Source organism: Gadus macrocephalus, chromosome 10 (assembly GCF_031168955.1).
Source record: "Gadus macrocephalus chromosome 10, ASM3116895v1".
In the NCBI taxonomy this organism is placed as follows: domain Eukaryota; kingdom Metazoa; phylum Chordata; class Actinopteri; order Gadiformes; family Gadidae; genus Gadus; species Gadus macrocephalus.
This window is the reverse complement of record NC_082391.1, coordinates 20,719,410-20,737,217: the sequence shown is the minus strand read 5'-3', so window position 1 is coordinate 20,737,217 and position 17,808 is coordinate 20,719,410. Positions and strand designations below refer to the sequence as shown.

The window sequence follows — 17,808 nt, the reverse complement described above, 5'->3', positions numbered from 1 at the left end:
TATTACGACAGAAATGGGGAGTACTGTATTGGAAAACAAATCTAGAGACATGTTAATTATGTCACATTGTTATGAGTCTAATAGAAAATTGGGAAATGTTTGTATTACCATTATCAGTAGTAGGAGAAGCAACAGTGGTAGTAACAGTAACATTAGTAGCAGACACTGTAGCATTAGTAGTAGTTCAAAAACACTGAAAGTGTGGAGTTAAAATGCACATCTCTGTGACCTAAGACAGATCTTATAGAATTAGTTTAAATGAACCCCAGCTATGGATGAAGGGAGATATTGATGTGATCTGTGTTGGAGCAACTCCGAGAAGCTCAAGGCTTTTATAACCACCAGTGTAAGTGGCAGTTTATACAACAAGCCCATGAAAGATAACACTTTAGGTTCTTCTTCCTTTAATCTTTCTCCCTATAGTGTATGTGTTTTAACCACTGGTTTGTTAACAGAGAGTGAGGCAGCAAGTTGAGAGGCGGGGCGGAGGCTGGTCATGTCTTTGTTTTTGACACACCACCACACCTCTTAACCATGAATAGACCTGACTCTGGTCTCAACAGGATGTGTTGCTAAGGTTCTGCAACATGAAATGGTGAAATGGTTATATATTCCCAGTAATATATATATTACTGACTGAACCTGAATGGTCACTGTCAGTTTAGGGAACAGGGAATGATTTTTATTGTAGTATAGTATGTTATCTGGTACGTGCTTTAATAAAGAGTCAAGTCAAATAATTAAGGTCGTTGTTATCACCAATTTGGACGACAGTCTTAATGAAGTGATTGATTGATTTTATTTCAGTTGTACTAATATCTAATATAAGTACTCATTTGGGATCCTATTGCAATGGAGACAACAGTTGCTACATGAGTCCATTCCAGAGACACATAGCCACCATTCGTACACAGCCAAGGATGTCATGTCTCTGTCTTGTCAGGTGTTAAGTGCAGGGCATGCCCTCGTTTTTATATCTTCTTTGTGTTCTTCCCCTTCTCTCTCTGGAGTCATCTCTGGACACAGATCCACTGGCATGTTCCAGGTCATATGGAGATGATATCTATACATATATTATGTATATATATATATATATATTTAAGCAATAGATCACGCCAGGCTGTGGTATGTGCTCATTATACCACTGTTAACTTAAGGGGCGTTGTCCGGCCCCGACGCGCAGCGGAGGGCCGGCGACCCCCTTCACAGTGGTATAATGAGCACATGCCACTGACTGAAGTGATCTATTGCTTTTATACAACGGTTACTGTTATGGCGAAACGAAAGTCATAGACACACTACATTTAAAAAGAAACCAAGAAAGTCAAAATAGCCGTTTTATTAAAGACTACCAAAAAGTAGTCCCTCCTGGCTGCCTTCAAAATGCACGACGGTCGCTAGTCAACACACTTTAGCGTCCCTCCGAGAGAACGGTTGTAACGGTTTCCACTTCAAGGCGCGGAGTGATACTTTCACAAAATGATCGGGCGTCATAGCAGTTATGTATACGCTTATTATACAACAGTTAGGAACCAATCAGATCGCTGGATTTAGGCCCCCCGTTGTATAAATATATATATATATACATAATATACAAATATATATATATAATCTCCATATGACTATATATATCGCCAAGCTATCCTTGTTGATTACTGTTAAAATAATAAATTTAAAATCTACATACAAGTGAAAATGATCAGGCATTTATTTTGTCTATGTATGGAAACTGTTCCGAACCGTAACCCGAAACCATTCCGTATCTTATCAAACCTCGTGTTTTGTGAACCGTTTCACCCCTAAATACACCAATATATGTATAACCTAATTTCAGAAGCCAAAAATGTTTGTTTACATGGGTGTGAGGTGTCAGTCAAGATATATGAAAATCAACTCCAGCCTACCAGTTGACGCAGTGCACAAGTCAAACCCTTCCAGCTGGTTGGATACGCCCACATTGTGTTATAAAGGGGTTATGTTTAGAAATGGCAAGTTGATAACTTGTGCTAAAACAGGGGTCCTCTATGTTAATGATTCAGCCTCATCTCTGGTATTACTCTTTTCTGCCTTTCACATCCTAAATTGTTGTTATCATTTTAAAAAGTCACCAATCACATGCTATACAACTTAACATAATTGTGGCAGCCTTCCTTTTAAATGAAAAACAATGTACATTTCCAAGTTTTATTTTTATAAGATTAATTGCAATCATTTTCTCAGTTATTTTCCCACAAAGCAGTCCATCTAACTAAGTTGTTTAGAACATTACGTCAAGAAAATAATAATAATTATAATAATATTTTAATCTGATCATATTTGTTATTTAAGTCGGTATGGTTTTGCTGAACATTATACACAACACAATGCTGCTTATGGATATTTGTATACAGCAATGCCTGAAAGTTTCTATAAACTCCAAAAAAGAAATGTATGTGGGTTCATCCACATTTAAAACACATAGTATGAACTTAACCACCTTCTGGAGTTATGAAGAGCTATTTGAGCTTCTTATCTCATCTTTCACTTTTTACACCTAGGTTTCTCTCACAGCGGAATACAGACACTCCTGAGTCCTTTCACTGTTCTTCTTCCTTCCTTTGGATTTCCTGTCGGAGAACTCCAACACACCGTAGTTCAAGGAATCTGCTTCCTCCTCATACAACAGAGAACTTGGTCTTACTACCAAACGCTGAAGACAACACAATCAAACTAATGTACCTCTGTCTTCATATACAAAAGCTATGCAGGTTTAATTCTAGATACACAATACACACCAGGTTGCTCAACTTTATCCAGAAAGGTAGTTGGATATTGCAATAAAAACAATATTAGACTTCCTCAAAATGGACTATAGAAAGCCCCAGATATTACTACTTTTAAAATCCAATGTTATGTCCATATATTCATTCCCAAAGCACTAAATATTAGTTATGCTTGATGATTAATTAATATACATACCCATGATAAAAAAGATACAGAATGCTGACGTACCTGTTGTTCTTGTATCACTGAGGCATGTAAAACATGGTAGGAGTCTTTTGGATTTCCTGTAAATAACAAGGGAAGAAGTATATTCCCTTTTAAGATAACATTTATATTGTTAATGCTATGTTTCATAGAACCCTGATACAAAAACTATTTCAATGTTTACATGTAAATACAGTATATATGTAAAAACAATTAATACAAAAAACTGTAAAATACAATGTATCAACTTCTAAACTTCGCTATCTCTATCCAACATGGGGATCTCTAACCTGTACTGAGGTCATATGAAGTCACACCAGTAGGCTAGAATGTCAAATAAGTATAGAATCTATTGTACCTTTGCAATGCTCACAAACTATATTTTTATTTCTGGTTATGAACTGGATAATATTCCCAACCAGACAGCAAGCCAACAGTATTCCAAGCACCACGGTAACCAGATGTCTGTAGGGTTCTAGAATTAAAAGCGAAGATTTAGATCTCATGGTATCTCTTCTATGACCAAGTACACATCATGTAATGGAAGGTGATATAATTGTTCATGAAAAACTTCAATATTTTCAGAATGTTGAATAAAGGAAATGATTTAGATTCATGTCCCAGTAAATAAATTATAAATATTATAAATATGAATCTATTATAATTGAAAGTAATTTAATAAACTAAAAGTAAGAAGTACAATATAATTACCTGTTATGGCCAGCTTGGTTCCATTTCCAAACACAACCTCCCCACATGCTGCCAGGGCACAGTAGTAGGTCCCAGCATCAGAGGAGTCTACATTGTTCTTGGGGAGAGTGTAGACACAGCTCTGTGGAGCAGACGGAGGCCCAGAACTATTCTGACATTCACCAGTCCTGTTCCCATTCATGTAAATGGCAGCAGGGTGAGATGGTCCTGATCTGAACCAGTACACACTGGGTTCCCCTTGGCACTGGTTACTGTGGTCCGTCCTCTGGGAGGTAATAGAGCACTGGAGAGCCACAGGGTCTCCCAGCTGAGCTGATGCTGACACAGGCTGTTGGACCACAGTCTGGGAGACAAACCTCTGGTCGTTGGGATCTATGCAGTTCAATAAAACAATCATTAGAAGAAACAACCAAATATGTATGTGGTAAGTATTTTCGACTATTTTATTTCCAACAAAAAATATCTGAACGAAAATAAGTTACCTGTGACGGTCAGGAAAACGCCATTGTTCCAAGTGTGTTGATAAATTCCTCCTTGATTACAGAAATAATTTGCTTCATCCTCTTTTTTAACGTTGCTGATTGTCAAATTGAAGTTACTTCCATTTCCCGCTGTGAACCTTGGCATAAACGATGGGGAAATCAATGATTTCTGATATCTTCTAGCTACCATTTGGGGATTATGTCCCAGAGATTGCTGATACCAGAACAACTGCGGAAAGATTTTCTCGTCTTCCAAAACTGCACAATCCAGAGAAACAGTATCTCCAAGTTTAGCTTCTTTCAAAAAAAGTGATTGAGGATCCTCCTTGGTTTGAGTCATCACTAAAACATAAAGACAAAGGAAAGGCTTATTGAAAATAGGTACATCATTTGTAGTATTTTATCATACAATTTAATAACATCATACTGCAAGAATTTCAAAACATTATTCCACCAAAAAACGTCAATAATATACATGTCATTAAAAACAGTATACTTACATGCAGTACTAAGAATTGTCATTGCTAAAAACAATGTCATGGTTTGATGCTGTACCAGCACTGAAATCAGTCAAGTGAATGATTCTAACATCAGACCAACATTTACATATCCAAGATCCACTGTGATTGGCTGGAACATGGAGACAGGAATGAAGCAAGCCAATGATCAACTTCAGTTTTTTTATGGTGCAGTTCATGTTCGATTTACAGCTAAACTGAAAACATATGCCGTTCTTTTCACCTCTAATGTATTGAAAGATGGCACAATGTTTCCCTGAACGTATGATGAATGTGTTTACCAACACACACACACACACACACACACACACACACACACACACACACACACACACACACACACACACACACACACACACACACACACACACACACACACACACACACACAAACACACACAAACACTCTCACAGACACTCTCACAGACACACATACACACAAAATTCTGTATTTAATACCTATAGGCAAAGCAAGGCATGGCAGCTATATTTATTTAGCACTTTTTTTGTGCTTCACATAAAAACATTGTTATACAATTCAATGAAATAATAAAATCGATAAATAAAATAAACATAGGCAAAATTAAAAAATGCAAGGTATTTAAGATTTAACAGAAAGCTAAAGCAAGCAAAAGTCGTCTTGCTTTAAAATGGTCAGAGTTGGGGCAGTGTTAGAGAATAGTTATTACCTGCACAAAATATTTCGTGGGTCCATGCCAGAGGTGTCGAGTGGCAATGTGGAAACATTGCCTTGTAATGGGTCAATGTTTTTGAGGTCACATCAAACAACATGAAATAAGTTTTCTCTATCGTAAGGTACACATTTTTTGTGTTTTTTCAAAAATCTCTTTGTAAAGTGAAATTGTTAGTTAAAATAATTTGGAATAAAAAGGTACCTGTATTTGACCTCTATCTTACAGTAATATAGACAACCGAGGAGAGCTGTATTTGCCAAAATTTCCTGTCAAGAACCGGGGTCCTGTTTCTACAATATGTATGACTGGGTTATTCAATGCCCTTAGATTAGGTTTTCTGTGTAGTTTGTTATATTGGCTTTTTCATCTGTCCATAAGGTTCTGAATGTGGTTTTTGCTAAATTGACAATCGTACATTTGTTTGCGTAGTTTGAATATATGTAAGGAAATTTGGATTCAGTTTATGCTGGGTGAGGTTTAGTTGCACAGATTTTAGGCATAATAACCAATTTACAGACTTTTTTATTTGGCAGGCCTTACTAACAGTGATTCTCGGATTGTAAACCTGATTGCAGTTAATTTTTTCGAGTGACACTTTGTGTGATATTGACTTCAGCAATTATACATTAGGCTTACTACTTCCAAGAAATACAAGCCACATAACTGCAAGTGTAAAGTGGCAGTTAATGTTGAAAGCCAACGACAGATAACGCTTCTTCCTTTCATCTTTCTTGCTACGGTATTTTATTTTTTACCACAGGGTTGGAAACAAAGAGTGAGGTCCCAAAGTTAGAGGTGAGGGGGTGGCTGGCTATGTCTTGTTTTTTTTTCGACACACCGCCGCAACTCAAACCATAGATTGGCCCGACTGTAGGTATCAATTGGATGGGATGCTAAGGTTTTTTCAGAAGCCAATAATGAACTCTAAATATATCGCAGTTCATTGTCTGAATCTGAATGGTGATTGTTTGTTTGATGAACGGAGACAGATTGTAATCATGTTGTCTTTTGCTGGTATTTGCTTTTTCAAAGAGTAAGGTAAAATAAGGAAGTCGTAGTAAGAAGTTCTTTATACTTATGATGGTAGTCTAAATAAAAGGTTTGATTCATATTCATTCTAATCTGTTAATATCTTTACCTTGTTTGTGGTTTCTCTCTTGCGCTCTCTCTCTCCTCATCCCGCCCCCACACACACAAGCTCAGAATGTTGCAAACCGCAGGCCAGGTACCACGCCACTGATTTGTCTGTGTTTCAGGACAGCCAAAGTCCAGCAACAATCGTGTGTGTGTGTGTGTGTGTGTGTGTGTGTGTGTGTGTGTGTGTGTGTGTGTGTGTGTGTGTGTGTGTGTGTGTGTGTGTGTGTGTGTGTGTGTGTGTGTGTGTGTGTGTGTGTGTGTGTGTGTTTTCCAGAGAGAACAGTTGTTAAAGGGTCCTAATTGAACCATCCAGGGGCTGTTGATGAGCCATTTCAATAAATGTTCATTGGTTTCATCACAAAAAACAATGTTGTAGCGTAGATATGTAGTCGGCCTTCCTTCCAAATTTGATGTACTGTTCATTACATTTATTTTTCACTGTAAATTTCAAACAAAGTAGGCCGGTTTGCCAAGTGGTTCAGAGCATAATAGCCCCATGGTCAAGGTCATTGGCCGTTCCTTCTAATACCAGTTTACATATTCTCGCAACAAGAACCCTGTGTCACAACTGACAAAGGATATGATCATAAGCTTACACAAATATGCAAACATAATGTGAAGTCTTATTAGAACAACTATTGAACTTTGATTATTTAATCTTGATTTAATTTTCAATTGATCGTATGTTAGCAAATTATAAGGATTTAGGGTTAGAATTTAACACAATGCAAGCTGGTTAGTAGTATTTATTAACAGCAATGCCTGAAAGTTAATTTACTAGGGAACCTCAAATGATATTTGAATGCGGGTTCATCCCCATTTCAAACTAAAATAGTTTCAACTTACCACCTACCAGTGCTGTTAAGTGCTATTCATAAACTTGTTAATCTTAAGCAATTTAATGAACATCAACCAGACTACAATATTAAGAAATTCAAACAATGCAAGGGCCAGGTGGATGGACTTCAGTGGCAAGTTTCTCTCACAGCAGAATACACACTCTCCTCAGTCCTTGCACTGTTCTTCTTCATTCCACGGGTTTTCCTGGCAGAGAACTTCAACGCTGCGTAGTTCAAGGAATCTGTTTCCCCGTCCTACAACAGAAGCGTATTGCTACCAAACATCTGAGAGGATTCACAGTTGCATAGAGTGAAATCCTACTGGTGTACTGGTAGCTAATACTCCTGCGACCAGGAACATGTATGCTTGCAACCACAACAAACTAGAAAAGTTAATTTGACCTTGTAGCTAAACTTCAAGTTAGTAACTTCAACTTACGTTAAAATATTATGCTGCTTTTAAAATACAATTCTATATTTCACTCATTGACATCCTACGTTTGATAATGATGAATTAAAATGTGTTCATATTAAACAGAATTGTAAATGTAGAAGTACCTGTTCCTGAATCACTGAGTCATGATCAACCTGGTAGGAGGGACTCTGTGTTCCTGGGAATCAGAACCAAATAACATTTACTTAATGGAAGTTTAATTTAACTTTTTAACGTTTCATTTTTTTTTAACAATTTACATTGAAATATACTTTTAAATATTGTATTTGATATGTTCAAATATAGTATATACCCAATATATATATATAAACACACATATGAATACACGTAGTAATAATAATAATAGTAACGTTTTTTAAGGCGCCTTTCTCGGCACTCAACACTGTACAAAGATACACAAGTCATTAAAAATAAACATTTGAACTTTTGTTTTGACATGAATGCATACATATATATATATATATATGCATGCATTCATGTCAAAACAAAAATCTAGCAACAACATTCTAGATTTCTGTAAAAATACAATAGACCTCAGACTAAATTATGTACACAGTGATATTCCATCCCCAGTTGGGGATCTCTAACCTGTCCTGAGATTATATCAAGTCTCACCAGTACGATTATTAGTGTATAATGCACTTTACCTTTGCAATGCTCACAAACATGCTTTTTATTTCTGGTTAGAAAGAGGATTATAATCACAACCAGACAGCAAGCCAACAGTATTCCAAGCACCAGGGTAACTTTATTCATGCCGAGTTCTAGAATCAAACAATCAACAATGAGTTATCTGAAACCATCAGAACCGACATTATTTTCTTATAGAATTACATATCATGTAATGATGATAAGGTGATAATAACCAATATTTCTTAAAAACACCAAAAATGTATGTATGAAGTCAAATTACCTGTTATGGCCAGCTTGGTTCCATTTCCAAACACAACCTCCCCGCATGCTGCCAGGGCACAGTAGTAAGTCCCAGCATCAGAGGAGTCTACATTGTTCTTGGGGAGAGTGTAGACACAGCTCTGTGGAGCAGACGGAGTCCCAGAACTATTCTGACATTCACCACTCCTGTTTCCATTCATGTAAATAGCAGCAGGGTGAGATGGTCCTGATCTGAACCAGTACACACTGGGTTCCCCTTGGCACTGGTTACTGTGGTCCGTCCTCTGGGAGGTAATAGAGCACTGGAGAGCCACAGGGTCTCCCAGCTGAGCTGATGCAGACACAGGCTGTTGGACCACAGTCTGGGAGACAAACCTCTGGTCGTTGGGATCTGAACAGTTAAATATAACAATCATTATAAGAAACTAATTTAAGCTTCACTGTTTGTAGAGCATTTTTTTTTTGGGATAATTGAAATGAATCAGTCAAAGGGTTATATCCTACCTTTCATAGATAAAAATGTGCCCTTGTTCCAACTGTTCAAAACACCTTGTTGACAGAAATAGTTTGCTTCATCGCCTTTAGTTATGTTTCTGATTGTCAAATTAAAGTCCGATCCCACTGTGAATCTCAAATGAAAGGGTGGATTGAATGTCGTTTTTTCATATGTTTTAGCAGCGACTGTCTGGGGAACACATCCAAGAGATTGCTTATACCAGTAAAGCTTTTCTCTATCGTCTGGTAAAGCTGCACAGTCTAGAGAAACATTATCTCCAAGTTCCGCAGTTTTCACAGTGATCCAACGAGGAATCTCTTGCGTCTCAATCTGCACTAAAAATAAAGAACAATTAGCAACTCAAATATCTGGTCTAAAAAACGATTATACTTAGTTTTGTTAGATTAATATTGTAAATGAATACATAAATTAACCGACGTACCGAACTTTACCTCAGAATATCACAACCCTTAAAAAAGGCCTATTTCATTTAATATGAAGAGGAATTTTACTTACATGCTTCTCTTAGAAGTATCATAGCAAACAATCTTGCTAGCATTGCGATTTTTTGGTGCTGGACTTGCGCTGCACTCACTGAAATAAATGATTTTGACTTTGCAGACCCACATTGACATACCAAAGTTGAACTGTGATTGGCTAGAACTGAGAGATACCGCATGAAGCAATCCAATGATCTGCTTAGTTATCTGTGAGGTGTAGTTCACGTTAGATTGAACAGTTTAGATAACATGGTACTGGGTTCAGCATTCTTTAACATTGTTTCTTATTCTGATAACATGCGTTGGTTCTAACCACGCCCGCAACTGCTTTTTTCTTCAATCTTTTTAGAAGTTTGCAAATAAGTACGACTGAGAGTAACCCTTTCATTACAATACGGCTAAAACAATTTCCTCTTAGTTTTCAGTTGGATTTTAAGTTCATAGGTTAGGATAGCTGGGATTGCATTTACTATCATTATTTGAGCGGCTTTATATGCCCAGAGACGAGGAAAAGCCTGAAGCCGCTTGACAAAAGCCTGAAGCCCTGTTCAATTACATTGAACAGGGGCATTCAAAAAGTCTTCCAATGTCTTGGTATCATGTATCTTTGTCATCTAACTCTGCTGTTGTAAAATGGCAGCCAGAAAACGACATGAGTTAAAGGAAAGGTAAATGTAGTTTCGTAATCGATATTTAGATTAATGAAACATATTGACTGTGACTGCTCTGCCCTATGTTAAAGATTTGCAGACAATCAAGGATCCTGACTTTTATTTTCTAAAATAACTAACGCTTGTTTTACCTTAATAAAGTTTGCTTTATTCATGAGTGGGTCCCTTGATGTAGATTTAAGTGGCGAGACAGCATCTTTATCCCTTGTCCGGCGTCCTACATATTGAGACGATGTCCTGCATTTTGATGAGCTCCAGTTTTCCAAATCAAACCACTGTAGGAAGGACGCTGTTCTTTTTTATAATGGCTGTGATACAGCAGGGAAGGATCACAGACTGGGTTTGATGTCAATTAAACTGCCGACATGTGGGTAAATCGCATGTTAACCTTTCACTGTCTTTGCTGATACGCCCAACAGGGAAAATTGCGAGTCACCAAAAAGTCACAGGCTATGCAAATTGAGGCAGAATATGATGGACACTACCACACTACCAATGCAGCTACAACAAAGATTGTAAAATAACTTATAACAGGGTGAAGTCGGTGCCCGGCTATTCTGAGAGTTTTGTTTTTAAATGTTAAATAGGGGGAATACGACATGAAGTGACATGTGAGAAGGTTTAGCTACAACTGGCTGTCTAGAGGATACACATTTCAAAAGTGTGGTCTTGTGATCCCAGTAGATTCAAGTGTGTGTGTGTGTGTGTGTGTGTGTTTGGTGTGTGTTTGGTGTGTGTGTGTGTGTGTGTGTGTGTGTGTGTGTGTGTGTGTGTGTGATGGTAATTGTGTAAGTGTTTGTAAAATAAAAAGAAAAGAAGGGTTCATCTACACACAACCGATAAATAATTCTTGACTTCTGAGACATGGAAGGTGCCGCCTTTATAGTGCCGAGTCACGTGATCTCGCGCTGTGACCTTTCTGCTTGTGGTTTAACTGCAGTGCATCACTGGTCTGGTTATGAGTGCTCATCCTGTGCAGGCTGTGTCAGCACTGTGGTTTGAAAAGCAACTACCTACTGAAAGCAGGGTCTCTTTTTAATCTCTCACTATGCCCCCTTTTTGCAATGACATGTCGGCATACAGTTTTAAGAATATCGTTTGATTATATTTGGTTGTATTTATTTCCTTTGTTTGTCCGTTCATTCTTCTCTCTTAGTCTGTCCAGAGGTTTATTTCACTTTGACTGAGGGTTTATTGTTGCAGGATGTTGCCTGTGAGTCTTTCTGTGATGAAAGGCTTCACAGATACACCTAACCTTGTGTTGAATTGGGGATGGAAATCGTTAGCGAGCCCACAAGACGATGTTCCAGCGACCGTTCATTGCGGATATGATAAGATGTTTTTTTTACGATTCTGCAAACATTTTTGATAAGATACAAAAGATTCTGTGGGATTGTATCATTAGTGTTGTTAAAATATAAGCTGTGGTTGGGGTTCTACAGGCAGGTAATTTACAACATTGTTTTAAATGAACGTGGCAAAACTGCACAACAAAGATGATACAAATTGAAATGAGCCAATACTCAATAGAGTCCTGTAAAGGATGTTGTAATGAATTAGTCCCCGCTTAGATTTAATCTTAATAACTGACTTGATAAATAATTAATACAATTAAAAAAATATAAACATAAAATCCAAATCGTTTTTTTAGTAAATCTGATGAAAAAGGATTGCGCAGGCAAAATATTCAAAACATCATTCTTCTGCAAAGCAATTTAGTTCCCCAAGACAGAAAAATGGTTGCAATGGTTGCAATTCACATTTTTATGTTTCAAACAAAGAGACATATATGTAAGAAACTATCTACATTCACTCATAACAATAAACAGGTCCTAATTAATACCACGAACAACCATTACATCATTAATTTAGAGTTCAGTAGCAGGTTTCTCTCACAGCAGAATACACACTCTCCTGAGTCCTTTCACTGTTCTTCTTCCCTCCTTTGGTTTTCCTGCCAGAGAACTCCAACGGTGCGTAGGTCAAGGAGTCTGTTTCCCCGTCCTACAACAGAGAACTGTGTATTATTACCAACTATCTAAGAGGACTCATTCAAAGCCACTCAATGCGACAGTTCGGTCGGAAGGTGAGGATCAATGTATGGACTCACTAATCAATAAGAGGTCACATTATAAGAGATCATTTTCAGCACAATCAAAGTTTTAAATCTTGACACAATGCAACCTTGGTGGAAACATGTACCTGCGGCTCCTGTATCACTGAGTCACGTTCAGGAAGGCAGGAGGCGCTCAGTGTTCCTGAGAATAAGAACAGAACACTATTTAGTTCTTACCAGATAGAGCAGTTTGTTGTTTATCTTGTATCTCCTTTTATTTTATTTTATTATGTTATCAGTGTGTGTCAAAATATTAAAGCAAAGATTTCCCTAAACTTGATTTCTGTGAAATTCAATGGGCTCTGAAATCCATTCTGGAGAATATACTGTACCTTTGCAATGCTGACAAACTTGCTTTTTATTCCTGGTCAGAAGGAGGATTATAATCACACCCAGACAGCAAGCCAACAAAATTCCAAGCCCCACGGTAACTAGATACGAGTTGTGTTCTAGAATCAGACAATCGAAAATGGGTCAGGAACCTGCAAAATAATGTGTAGGTTTAAGAATGTAATTTCTAATCAAAATCTCAAACCTGTTGCACGAGCATAATATATTTCCCAACAGGTGAATTCCTTCTGTCTATTATCTTAATTCAGTTAGACAATCCAGTTAATATAAATATCCAGTAAGTATATCATGATAATAATAAAAAACAAATATAATGGAAGTACGAAGTAAAATATATTGACCTGGTATGTCCAGCTTTGTTCCATTTCCAAACACAACTTCCCCACATGCTGCCAGGGCACAGTAGTAAGTCCCAGCATCAGAGGAGTCTACATTGTTCTTGGGGAGAGTGTAGACACAGCTCTGTGGAGCAGACGAAGGCCCAGAACTATTCTGACATTCACCACTCCTGTTCCCATTCATGTAAATGGCAGCAGGGTGAGATGGTCCTGATCCAGATCTGAACCAGTACACACTGGGTTCCACTTGGCACTGGTTACTGTGGTCCGTCCTCTGGGAGGTAATGGAGCACTGGAGAGCCACAGGGTCTCCCAGCTGGGCTGATGCAGACACAGGCTGTTGGACCACAGTCTGGGAGACAAACCTCTGGTCATTGCCATCTGCATGATTAAAAACAAAATTCATCATCAAATCAATCAACTGCTGCATAATCAAATTTCATAAAATATATTTTTGCTTATTACCTAGACAAGCAAAATGTTAAAACGGATGTTACCTTTGACGGTCAAAAATGTGCCTTTTTTCCAAATATTCTTATACTGAGTTCCTTGGTTACAGAAATAGTTTGCTTCATCCTCTTTATTTATATCTCTGATTATAAGATTAAAGTCAGTTCCCACTCCTATTGTGATCCTTGAATTCAAGGATGGGTAATTAATTTTTTCATAAACTCTGTTAGCAACCACTTGGGGAATGAATCCAAGAGATTGTTTAAACCAGTTTAAAATAAATATAGATTCATTCAAAGCACCACAATGCAGAGTGACAGTATCTCCGGGTTTTGCTGTTTTCAAAAAGACCAATCGAGGAACCTCTTGGGTCTGAATACGCACTAAAAAGTAAAGAAAAACAAACAAAAAAGATTGACTAATAATTATTTTCAACAAACACAATTTTTTTTTTTAACTTCATGAAAAAGAGGGCAATTTTAAAGTGAATGGAAGAAGTACTTACATGCTGTGCTCAGAATTGTAATGGCAAAACATAATGCAAACATGGTCACGGTTTGGTGCTGAACTAGCACCCCTTCTCTCTGAAGTAAAAGATGTTGACTGGATAGACCAACATTTACAGAATCATAGATCCAACGTGATTGGCTGGGAACTTAAAGACGCAAACTGAAGCAAGCCAATGATCCAATGTTTGTGGCACTTCATATTTGTCGTTCATTTTTGTAGTTCGTATTTCGTGTTTGTATTTTTTCTTTATTTCAAAAGTTCCCTGAGCATTAAAGTTTTTCTGAACATATGAAGAATACATTTACAAATTCAGTTTTCCATCATTGTTATCAATCTACCTCTATCTAGTTGTAATAACTAAATAATGCCAATCGGTTCAAGGCCATTCTTCCCTTTTTAAATATGTTCACATCATGCATCCAACCTATCCGGACGGTCTCCCGATGCTAGGCTAACACTGCCATGATCGATGAAGGTGTTGAATGCATATCAGTAGCTGTGTCCAAACAAACAATCAGAGAGCTTCGATTTCACCAACGCTAGTGCCATCTTTCACTCATAAATGATGACATCATTCTTTGTACATCTTGATTGTTTTCAATGTACAAAGAAACAGTTGGTGACGCGCCGTATCGAGCACATGTATGTTCAGATGACGTTCCTGATAGTATTAGTATTAGTAAGTGCAGTCGTAGTGAGGTAAGTACGAGTATTAGGAGTAGTGGTATTATCTGACGTCTTTTAATATTATAGTGCAATGTTTGTAGATGTAGAATTGCATGATTATAATTTCACAATATCTATAATATATAGTGCGAATGTATTGCACATTTTCGTGCATGTAATTCATGTAAAAGCTAATGCGCATATCTCATTGGCTTCAAAAAGAGAGCAGTAGTAATAATATACACTAATAAATAAAATAACAATGTTTATAAATAATAATAATCACACATTTCGACACGTGAGAGCTTTACAAGATGGGTAAAATATGCATTAATACTGATTAAAAGACTGTAGAAAAGCTGCAATGACCCAAACCGTGCAACATTTGATTACACCATGGATGCTTTTATATACTGGTAAGTCACAGGAAGTGTGTTAAAAGGAAAAGGGCAAGCGGCCCTCTTTATCTCCTCTGGTTGAATCCACTCCTCTGAGCCATCAACTCCAGCCAGTTGGTACAGTCCACCCTGGACACGCTGCCTGCAGCATACAATGTTCTATACTTTTGAAACCTTCATTTTTAATGAGAGCCCTCACACCGGCACCCCCATATACCGCTGTCCACACTTGGACTTTCGGCTCACAGTCCCCTACTCCTCGCCCAACAGAAGTCTGATTCTGGCAAATTGAGAGAATTAATTGATTGTATGACAGCCTTGTTCAGAATCTTGATTCATTTTTTCAAGATTTCAGAACAATGTGAGTTACAAAATAGTATTAGATAAATATTTAGTGTGCCTTAGTGAACCTATATAATTGTAGTAAACCATATCCTTGTGTTTCACATGTCTAAGGCTATATCACCAGACCCCCTCTTGAGCCCACCTTGTTGATGATGCATCTGTTTGTTTCAGGCTGCATGTTTTATAACTGCCAGTGTAGATTTGCAGTTAATGCAACAAGCCCGAAGCATCTAGTGTGACTTCCTTTCCTTTGTGTTGGAAACAAAACAGAGCGAAGCCCATAGCAGTGGTTGAGCTGAGAGGCGAGGGCTGTGGCTGGTCATGCCTTTTTCTTCGACACACCGCCAAAACTCTTAACCATAACCTGCTTGTAGGTATCAACAGGATGTGTTGCTGAGGTGCTGCAGAAACCAACCATGAAATGGACATATATTTCCTCTCAACCTGATATTTGCCTTGCACAACAGAGAAACATGTTGAAACATATTTGTATTTGCTTGTATATATAATAGTACTTCTACTACTACTACTACTACTATTACTACCACTAGGATGAATAAGGAAAGTTGTAGTTTAAAATAACAGTGTGATGGGTTCAGCATGCATAAGTTGCACAATCTGATTTAGAGACCAAGATCACTGAAATCGGTCATTTTAGCATCTAGTGTTCATTGTCATAGTGTTTTAGAATAAAGACTATTAAATCATTAGGTACGCTATATGAAAGAGGCATTGGTTCTCTGAATCTGGATGTGAATTGGCCAAGATTATATTTGTACTTCAGTGATCTCACTTTGTAACAAGTGGTGGTAATGACAAGGCTGTAGAATCAAAAGGCACTACTTGCCCCACCCCCTTTAAAAACATGTATACGTCTGTGGTTTTGAAGATACAAGCTTCATGAACAAACAATCAGGAAGCCAAACTGATCTGTAGCAACTTAGAGATGTATAGAATACTGTTTTGTGTATGTTTGAAGTCCCTGAGCTTTAGATTGCGTCGCATGCTGAGGGGGGGTTTGTTCAGTCTCTTCTCTTCTTGAGGCAGGTACTCTACTTGATGTGACGTCTCCAACAACAGCAGGGGGACGCTGCTTCATGTTGTTACAGCCCACTGGAGGAGGCTCCTGTCAAGGCTTTCGTGTCAGCCCTGTGGAGTTCAAGGCGTGGCTGGTGGTAACCTCTGAGTGGTTCCACCGGGGACATGAGCTGAGGGTAGCTGTGCTTTCAAGTCTGCTTGACAGCAGGGAGGGTGTATCTTAAAAAGAGCAGTTGTTTCAGCAACTGTTCTGTGATGGCTCAGCTTGGTGATGACAAAGTCCTTTAGAGCATAGTCCTCATCCACACCGATGGTCTTTAGTGACTTTTTCATGAAGCTGGTGCATTTTCTCAGGACAATTCTTCTCAAAACATAATTTTCCAGTATTAAATACGTTTGGTTTCTTAGTAGATGTACATGGGCCAAGAAAAGCATCTCAAAATATACAACTACGGTTAACAGCTTATAGTTTCAGAAAATAAAATATATATAGGCAGAATATAAAGTGATAGAACAACATTTTATGAGAATGTGTAAATATATCTCGCTATGCTGCATGTAGAAACTTTTGCATACATGTGGGGAAAAAAACTGTATGTTGTCTGCACGTCATTACCACCTCTCACGCTCTTGAAACCTGAGTGGAAAGTTTGGTTTAAAAATAGACTGAGCACTCTAGCCACAAAGCAAAACTTTCCATAAGTCAATAGAGGTGATTGGTTGGTTATGAGAAGCAAATCTAGTAAAGATGGAAGGCGACTGTGTGTGTCTAGTGTGTGTGTGTGTGTGTGTGCATCTGGTTGTGTGTGTGTGTGTATGTCTGCGCATGTGCATTCTTAACCTAGTTTTGCACTTTCTACGTGTCTCCACAATATCTGCAAATATAACATTTATTTGTGTATATTTCATTCATATACATTTCACTCATGCATGATTAAATTGCCCACTTTGCAGGGAAGAGCAGGTGTTCATGCTATTTAAACGTTGCTGACTTTCCATGAACACATTTTATTGCCGATAATTGATTGGATATCATTCACAGAACAGAGAGAGGAAATTAGGGTCTGAGGTGCCTCTGCCTCGAGACCAAAGAAATAAATGCAAATAGGTTTGTAGCAGGAAACTCTGAATATCTCAAAGCAGGGTGTATGGAGTGCAGTGGTGAGTTAAGCCCACTGCTTGTGCCTGGACAGCAGAATGTATACATCCTCACGGAAGGAGAATAGCTTACCT

At 37.9% G+C, this 17,808-nt stretch overlaps 2 protein-coding genes and 1 long non-coding RNA gene across 3 annotated transcripts in view; all 3 read right to left on the bottom strand.

Moving 5' to 3' along the window:
* Window positions 1–1,596: 1,596 nt before the first annotated feature.
* On the bottom strand, window positions 1,597–3,607 carry LOC132466120 (uncharacterized). The gene is made up of 3 exons (XR_009527749.1): window positions 3,326–3,607; window positions 2,992–3,047; window positions 1,597–2,650 (listed from the first exon to the last, which is right to left on the bottom strand). It is a non-coding gene; the product is annotated as an uncharacterized LOC132466120 (long non-coding RNA).
* Window positions 3,608–7,251: 3,644 nt separating this feature from the next.
* Window positions 7,252–9,112, bottom strand: LOC132466555 (uncharacterized). The gene is made up of 4 exons (XM_060063802.1): window positions 8,716–9,112; window positions 8,450–8,566; window positions 7,907–7,959; window positions 7,252–7,603 (listed from the first exon to the last, which is right to left on the bottom strand). Exons 1-4 carry the CDS (start codon window positions 9,110–9,112, stop codon window positions 7,475–7,477), a joined length of 696 nt encoding a protein of 231 aa, XP_059919785.1. The 3' UTR covers window positions 7,252–7,474.
* Window positions 9,113–12,098: 2,986 nt separating this feature from the next.
* LOC132466123 (uncharacterized) overlaps window positions 12,099–17,808 on the bottom strand; it is a 31,679-nt gene continuing 25,969 nt past the window's right edge. The window contains exons 4-6 of the mRNA XM_060063172.1: window positions 12,812–12,928; window positions 12,566–12,621; window positions 12,099–12,367 (exon numbers count right to left, since the gene is read on the bottom strand). Of these exons, the coding sequence (XP_059919155.1) occupies window positions 12,239–12,367; window positions 12,566–12,621; window positions 12,812–12,928 (302 nt within the window). The 3' untranslated portion in view covers window positions 12,099–12,238. The remainder of the gene's footprint in view (window positions 12,368–12,565; window positions 12,622–12,811; window positions 12,929–17,808) is intronic.

Coding starts and splice junctions, on each gene's coding strand:
- LOC132466555 (XM_060063802.1), bottom strand. CDS start 9,112: ATGATTGTTATATTTAACTGTTCAGATCCCAACGACCAGAGGTTTGTC. Junction 8,567..8,715: donor AACCAAGCTGGCCATAACAG/GTAATTTGACTT, acceptor GTTTGATTCTAG/AACTCGGCATGAATAAAGTT. Junction 7,960..8,449: donor TGTTTGTGAGCATTGCAAAG/GTAAAGTGCATT, acceptor TCTGATTCCCAG/GAACACAGAGTCCCTCCTAC.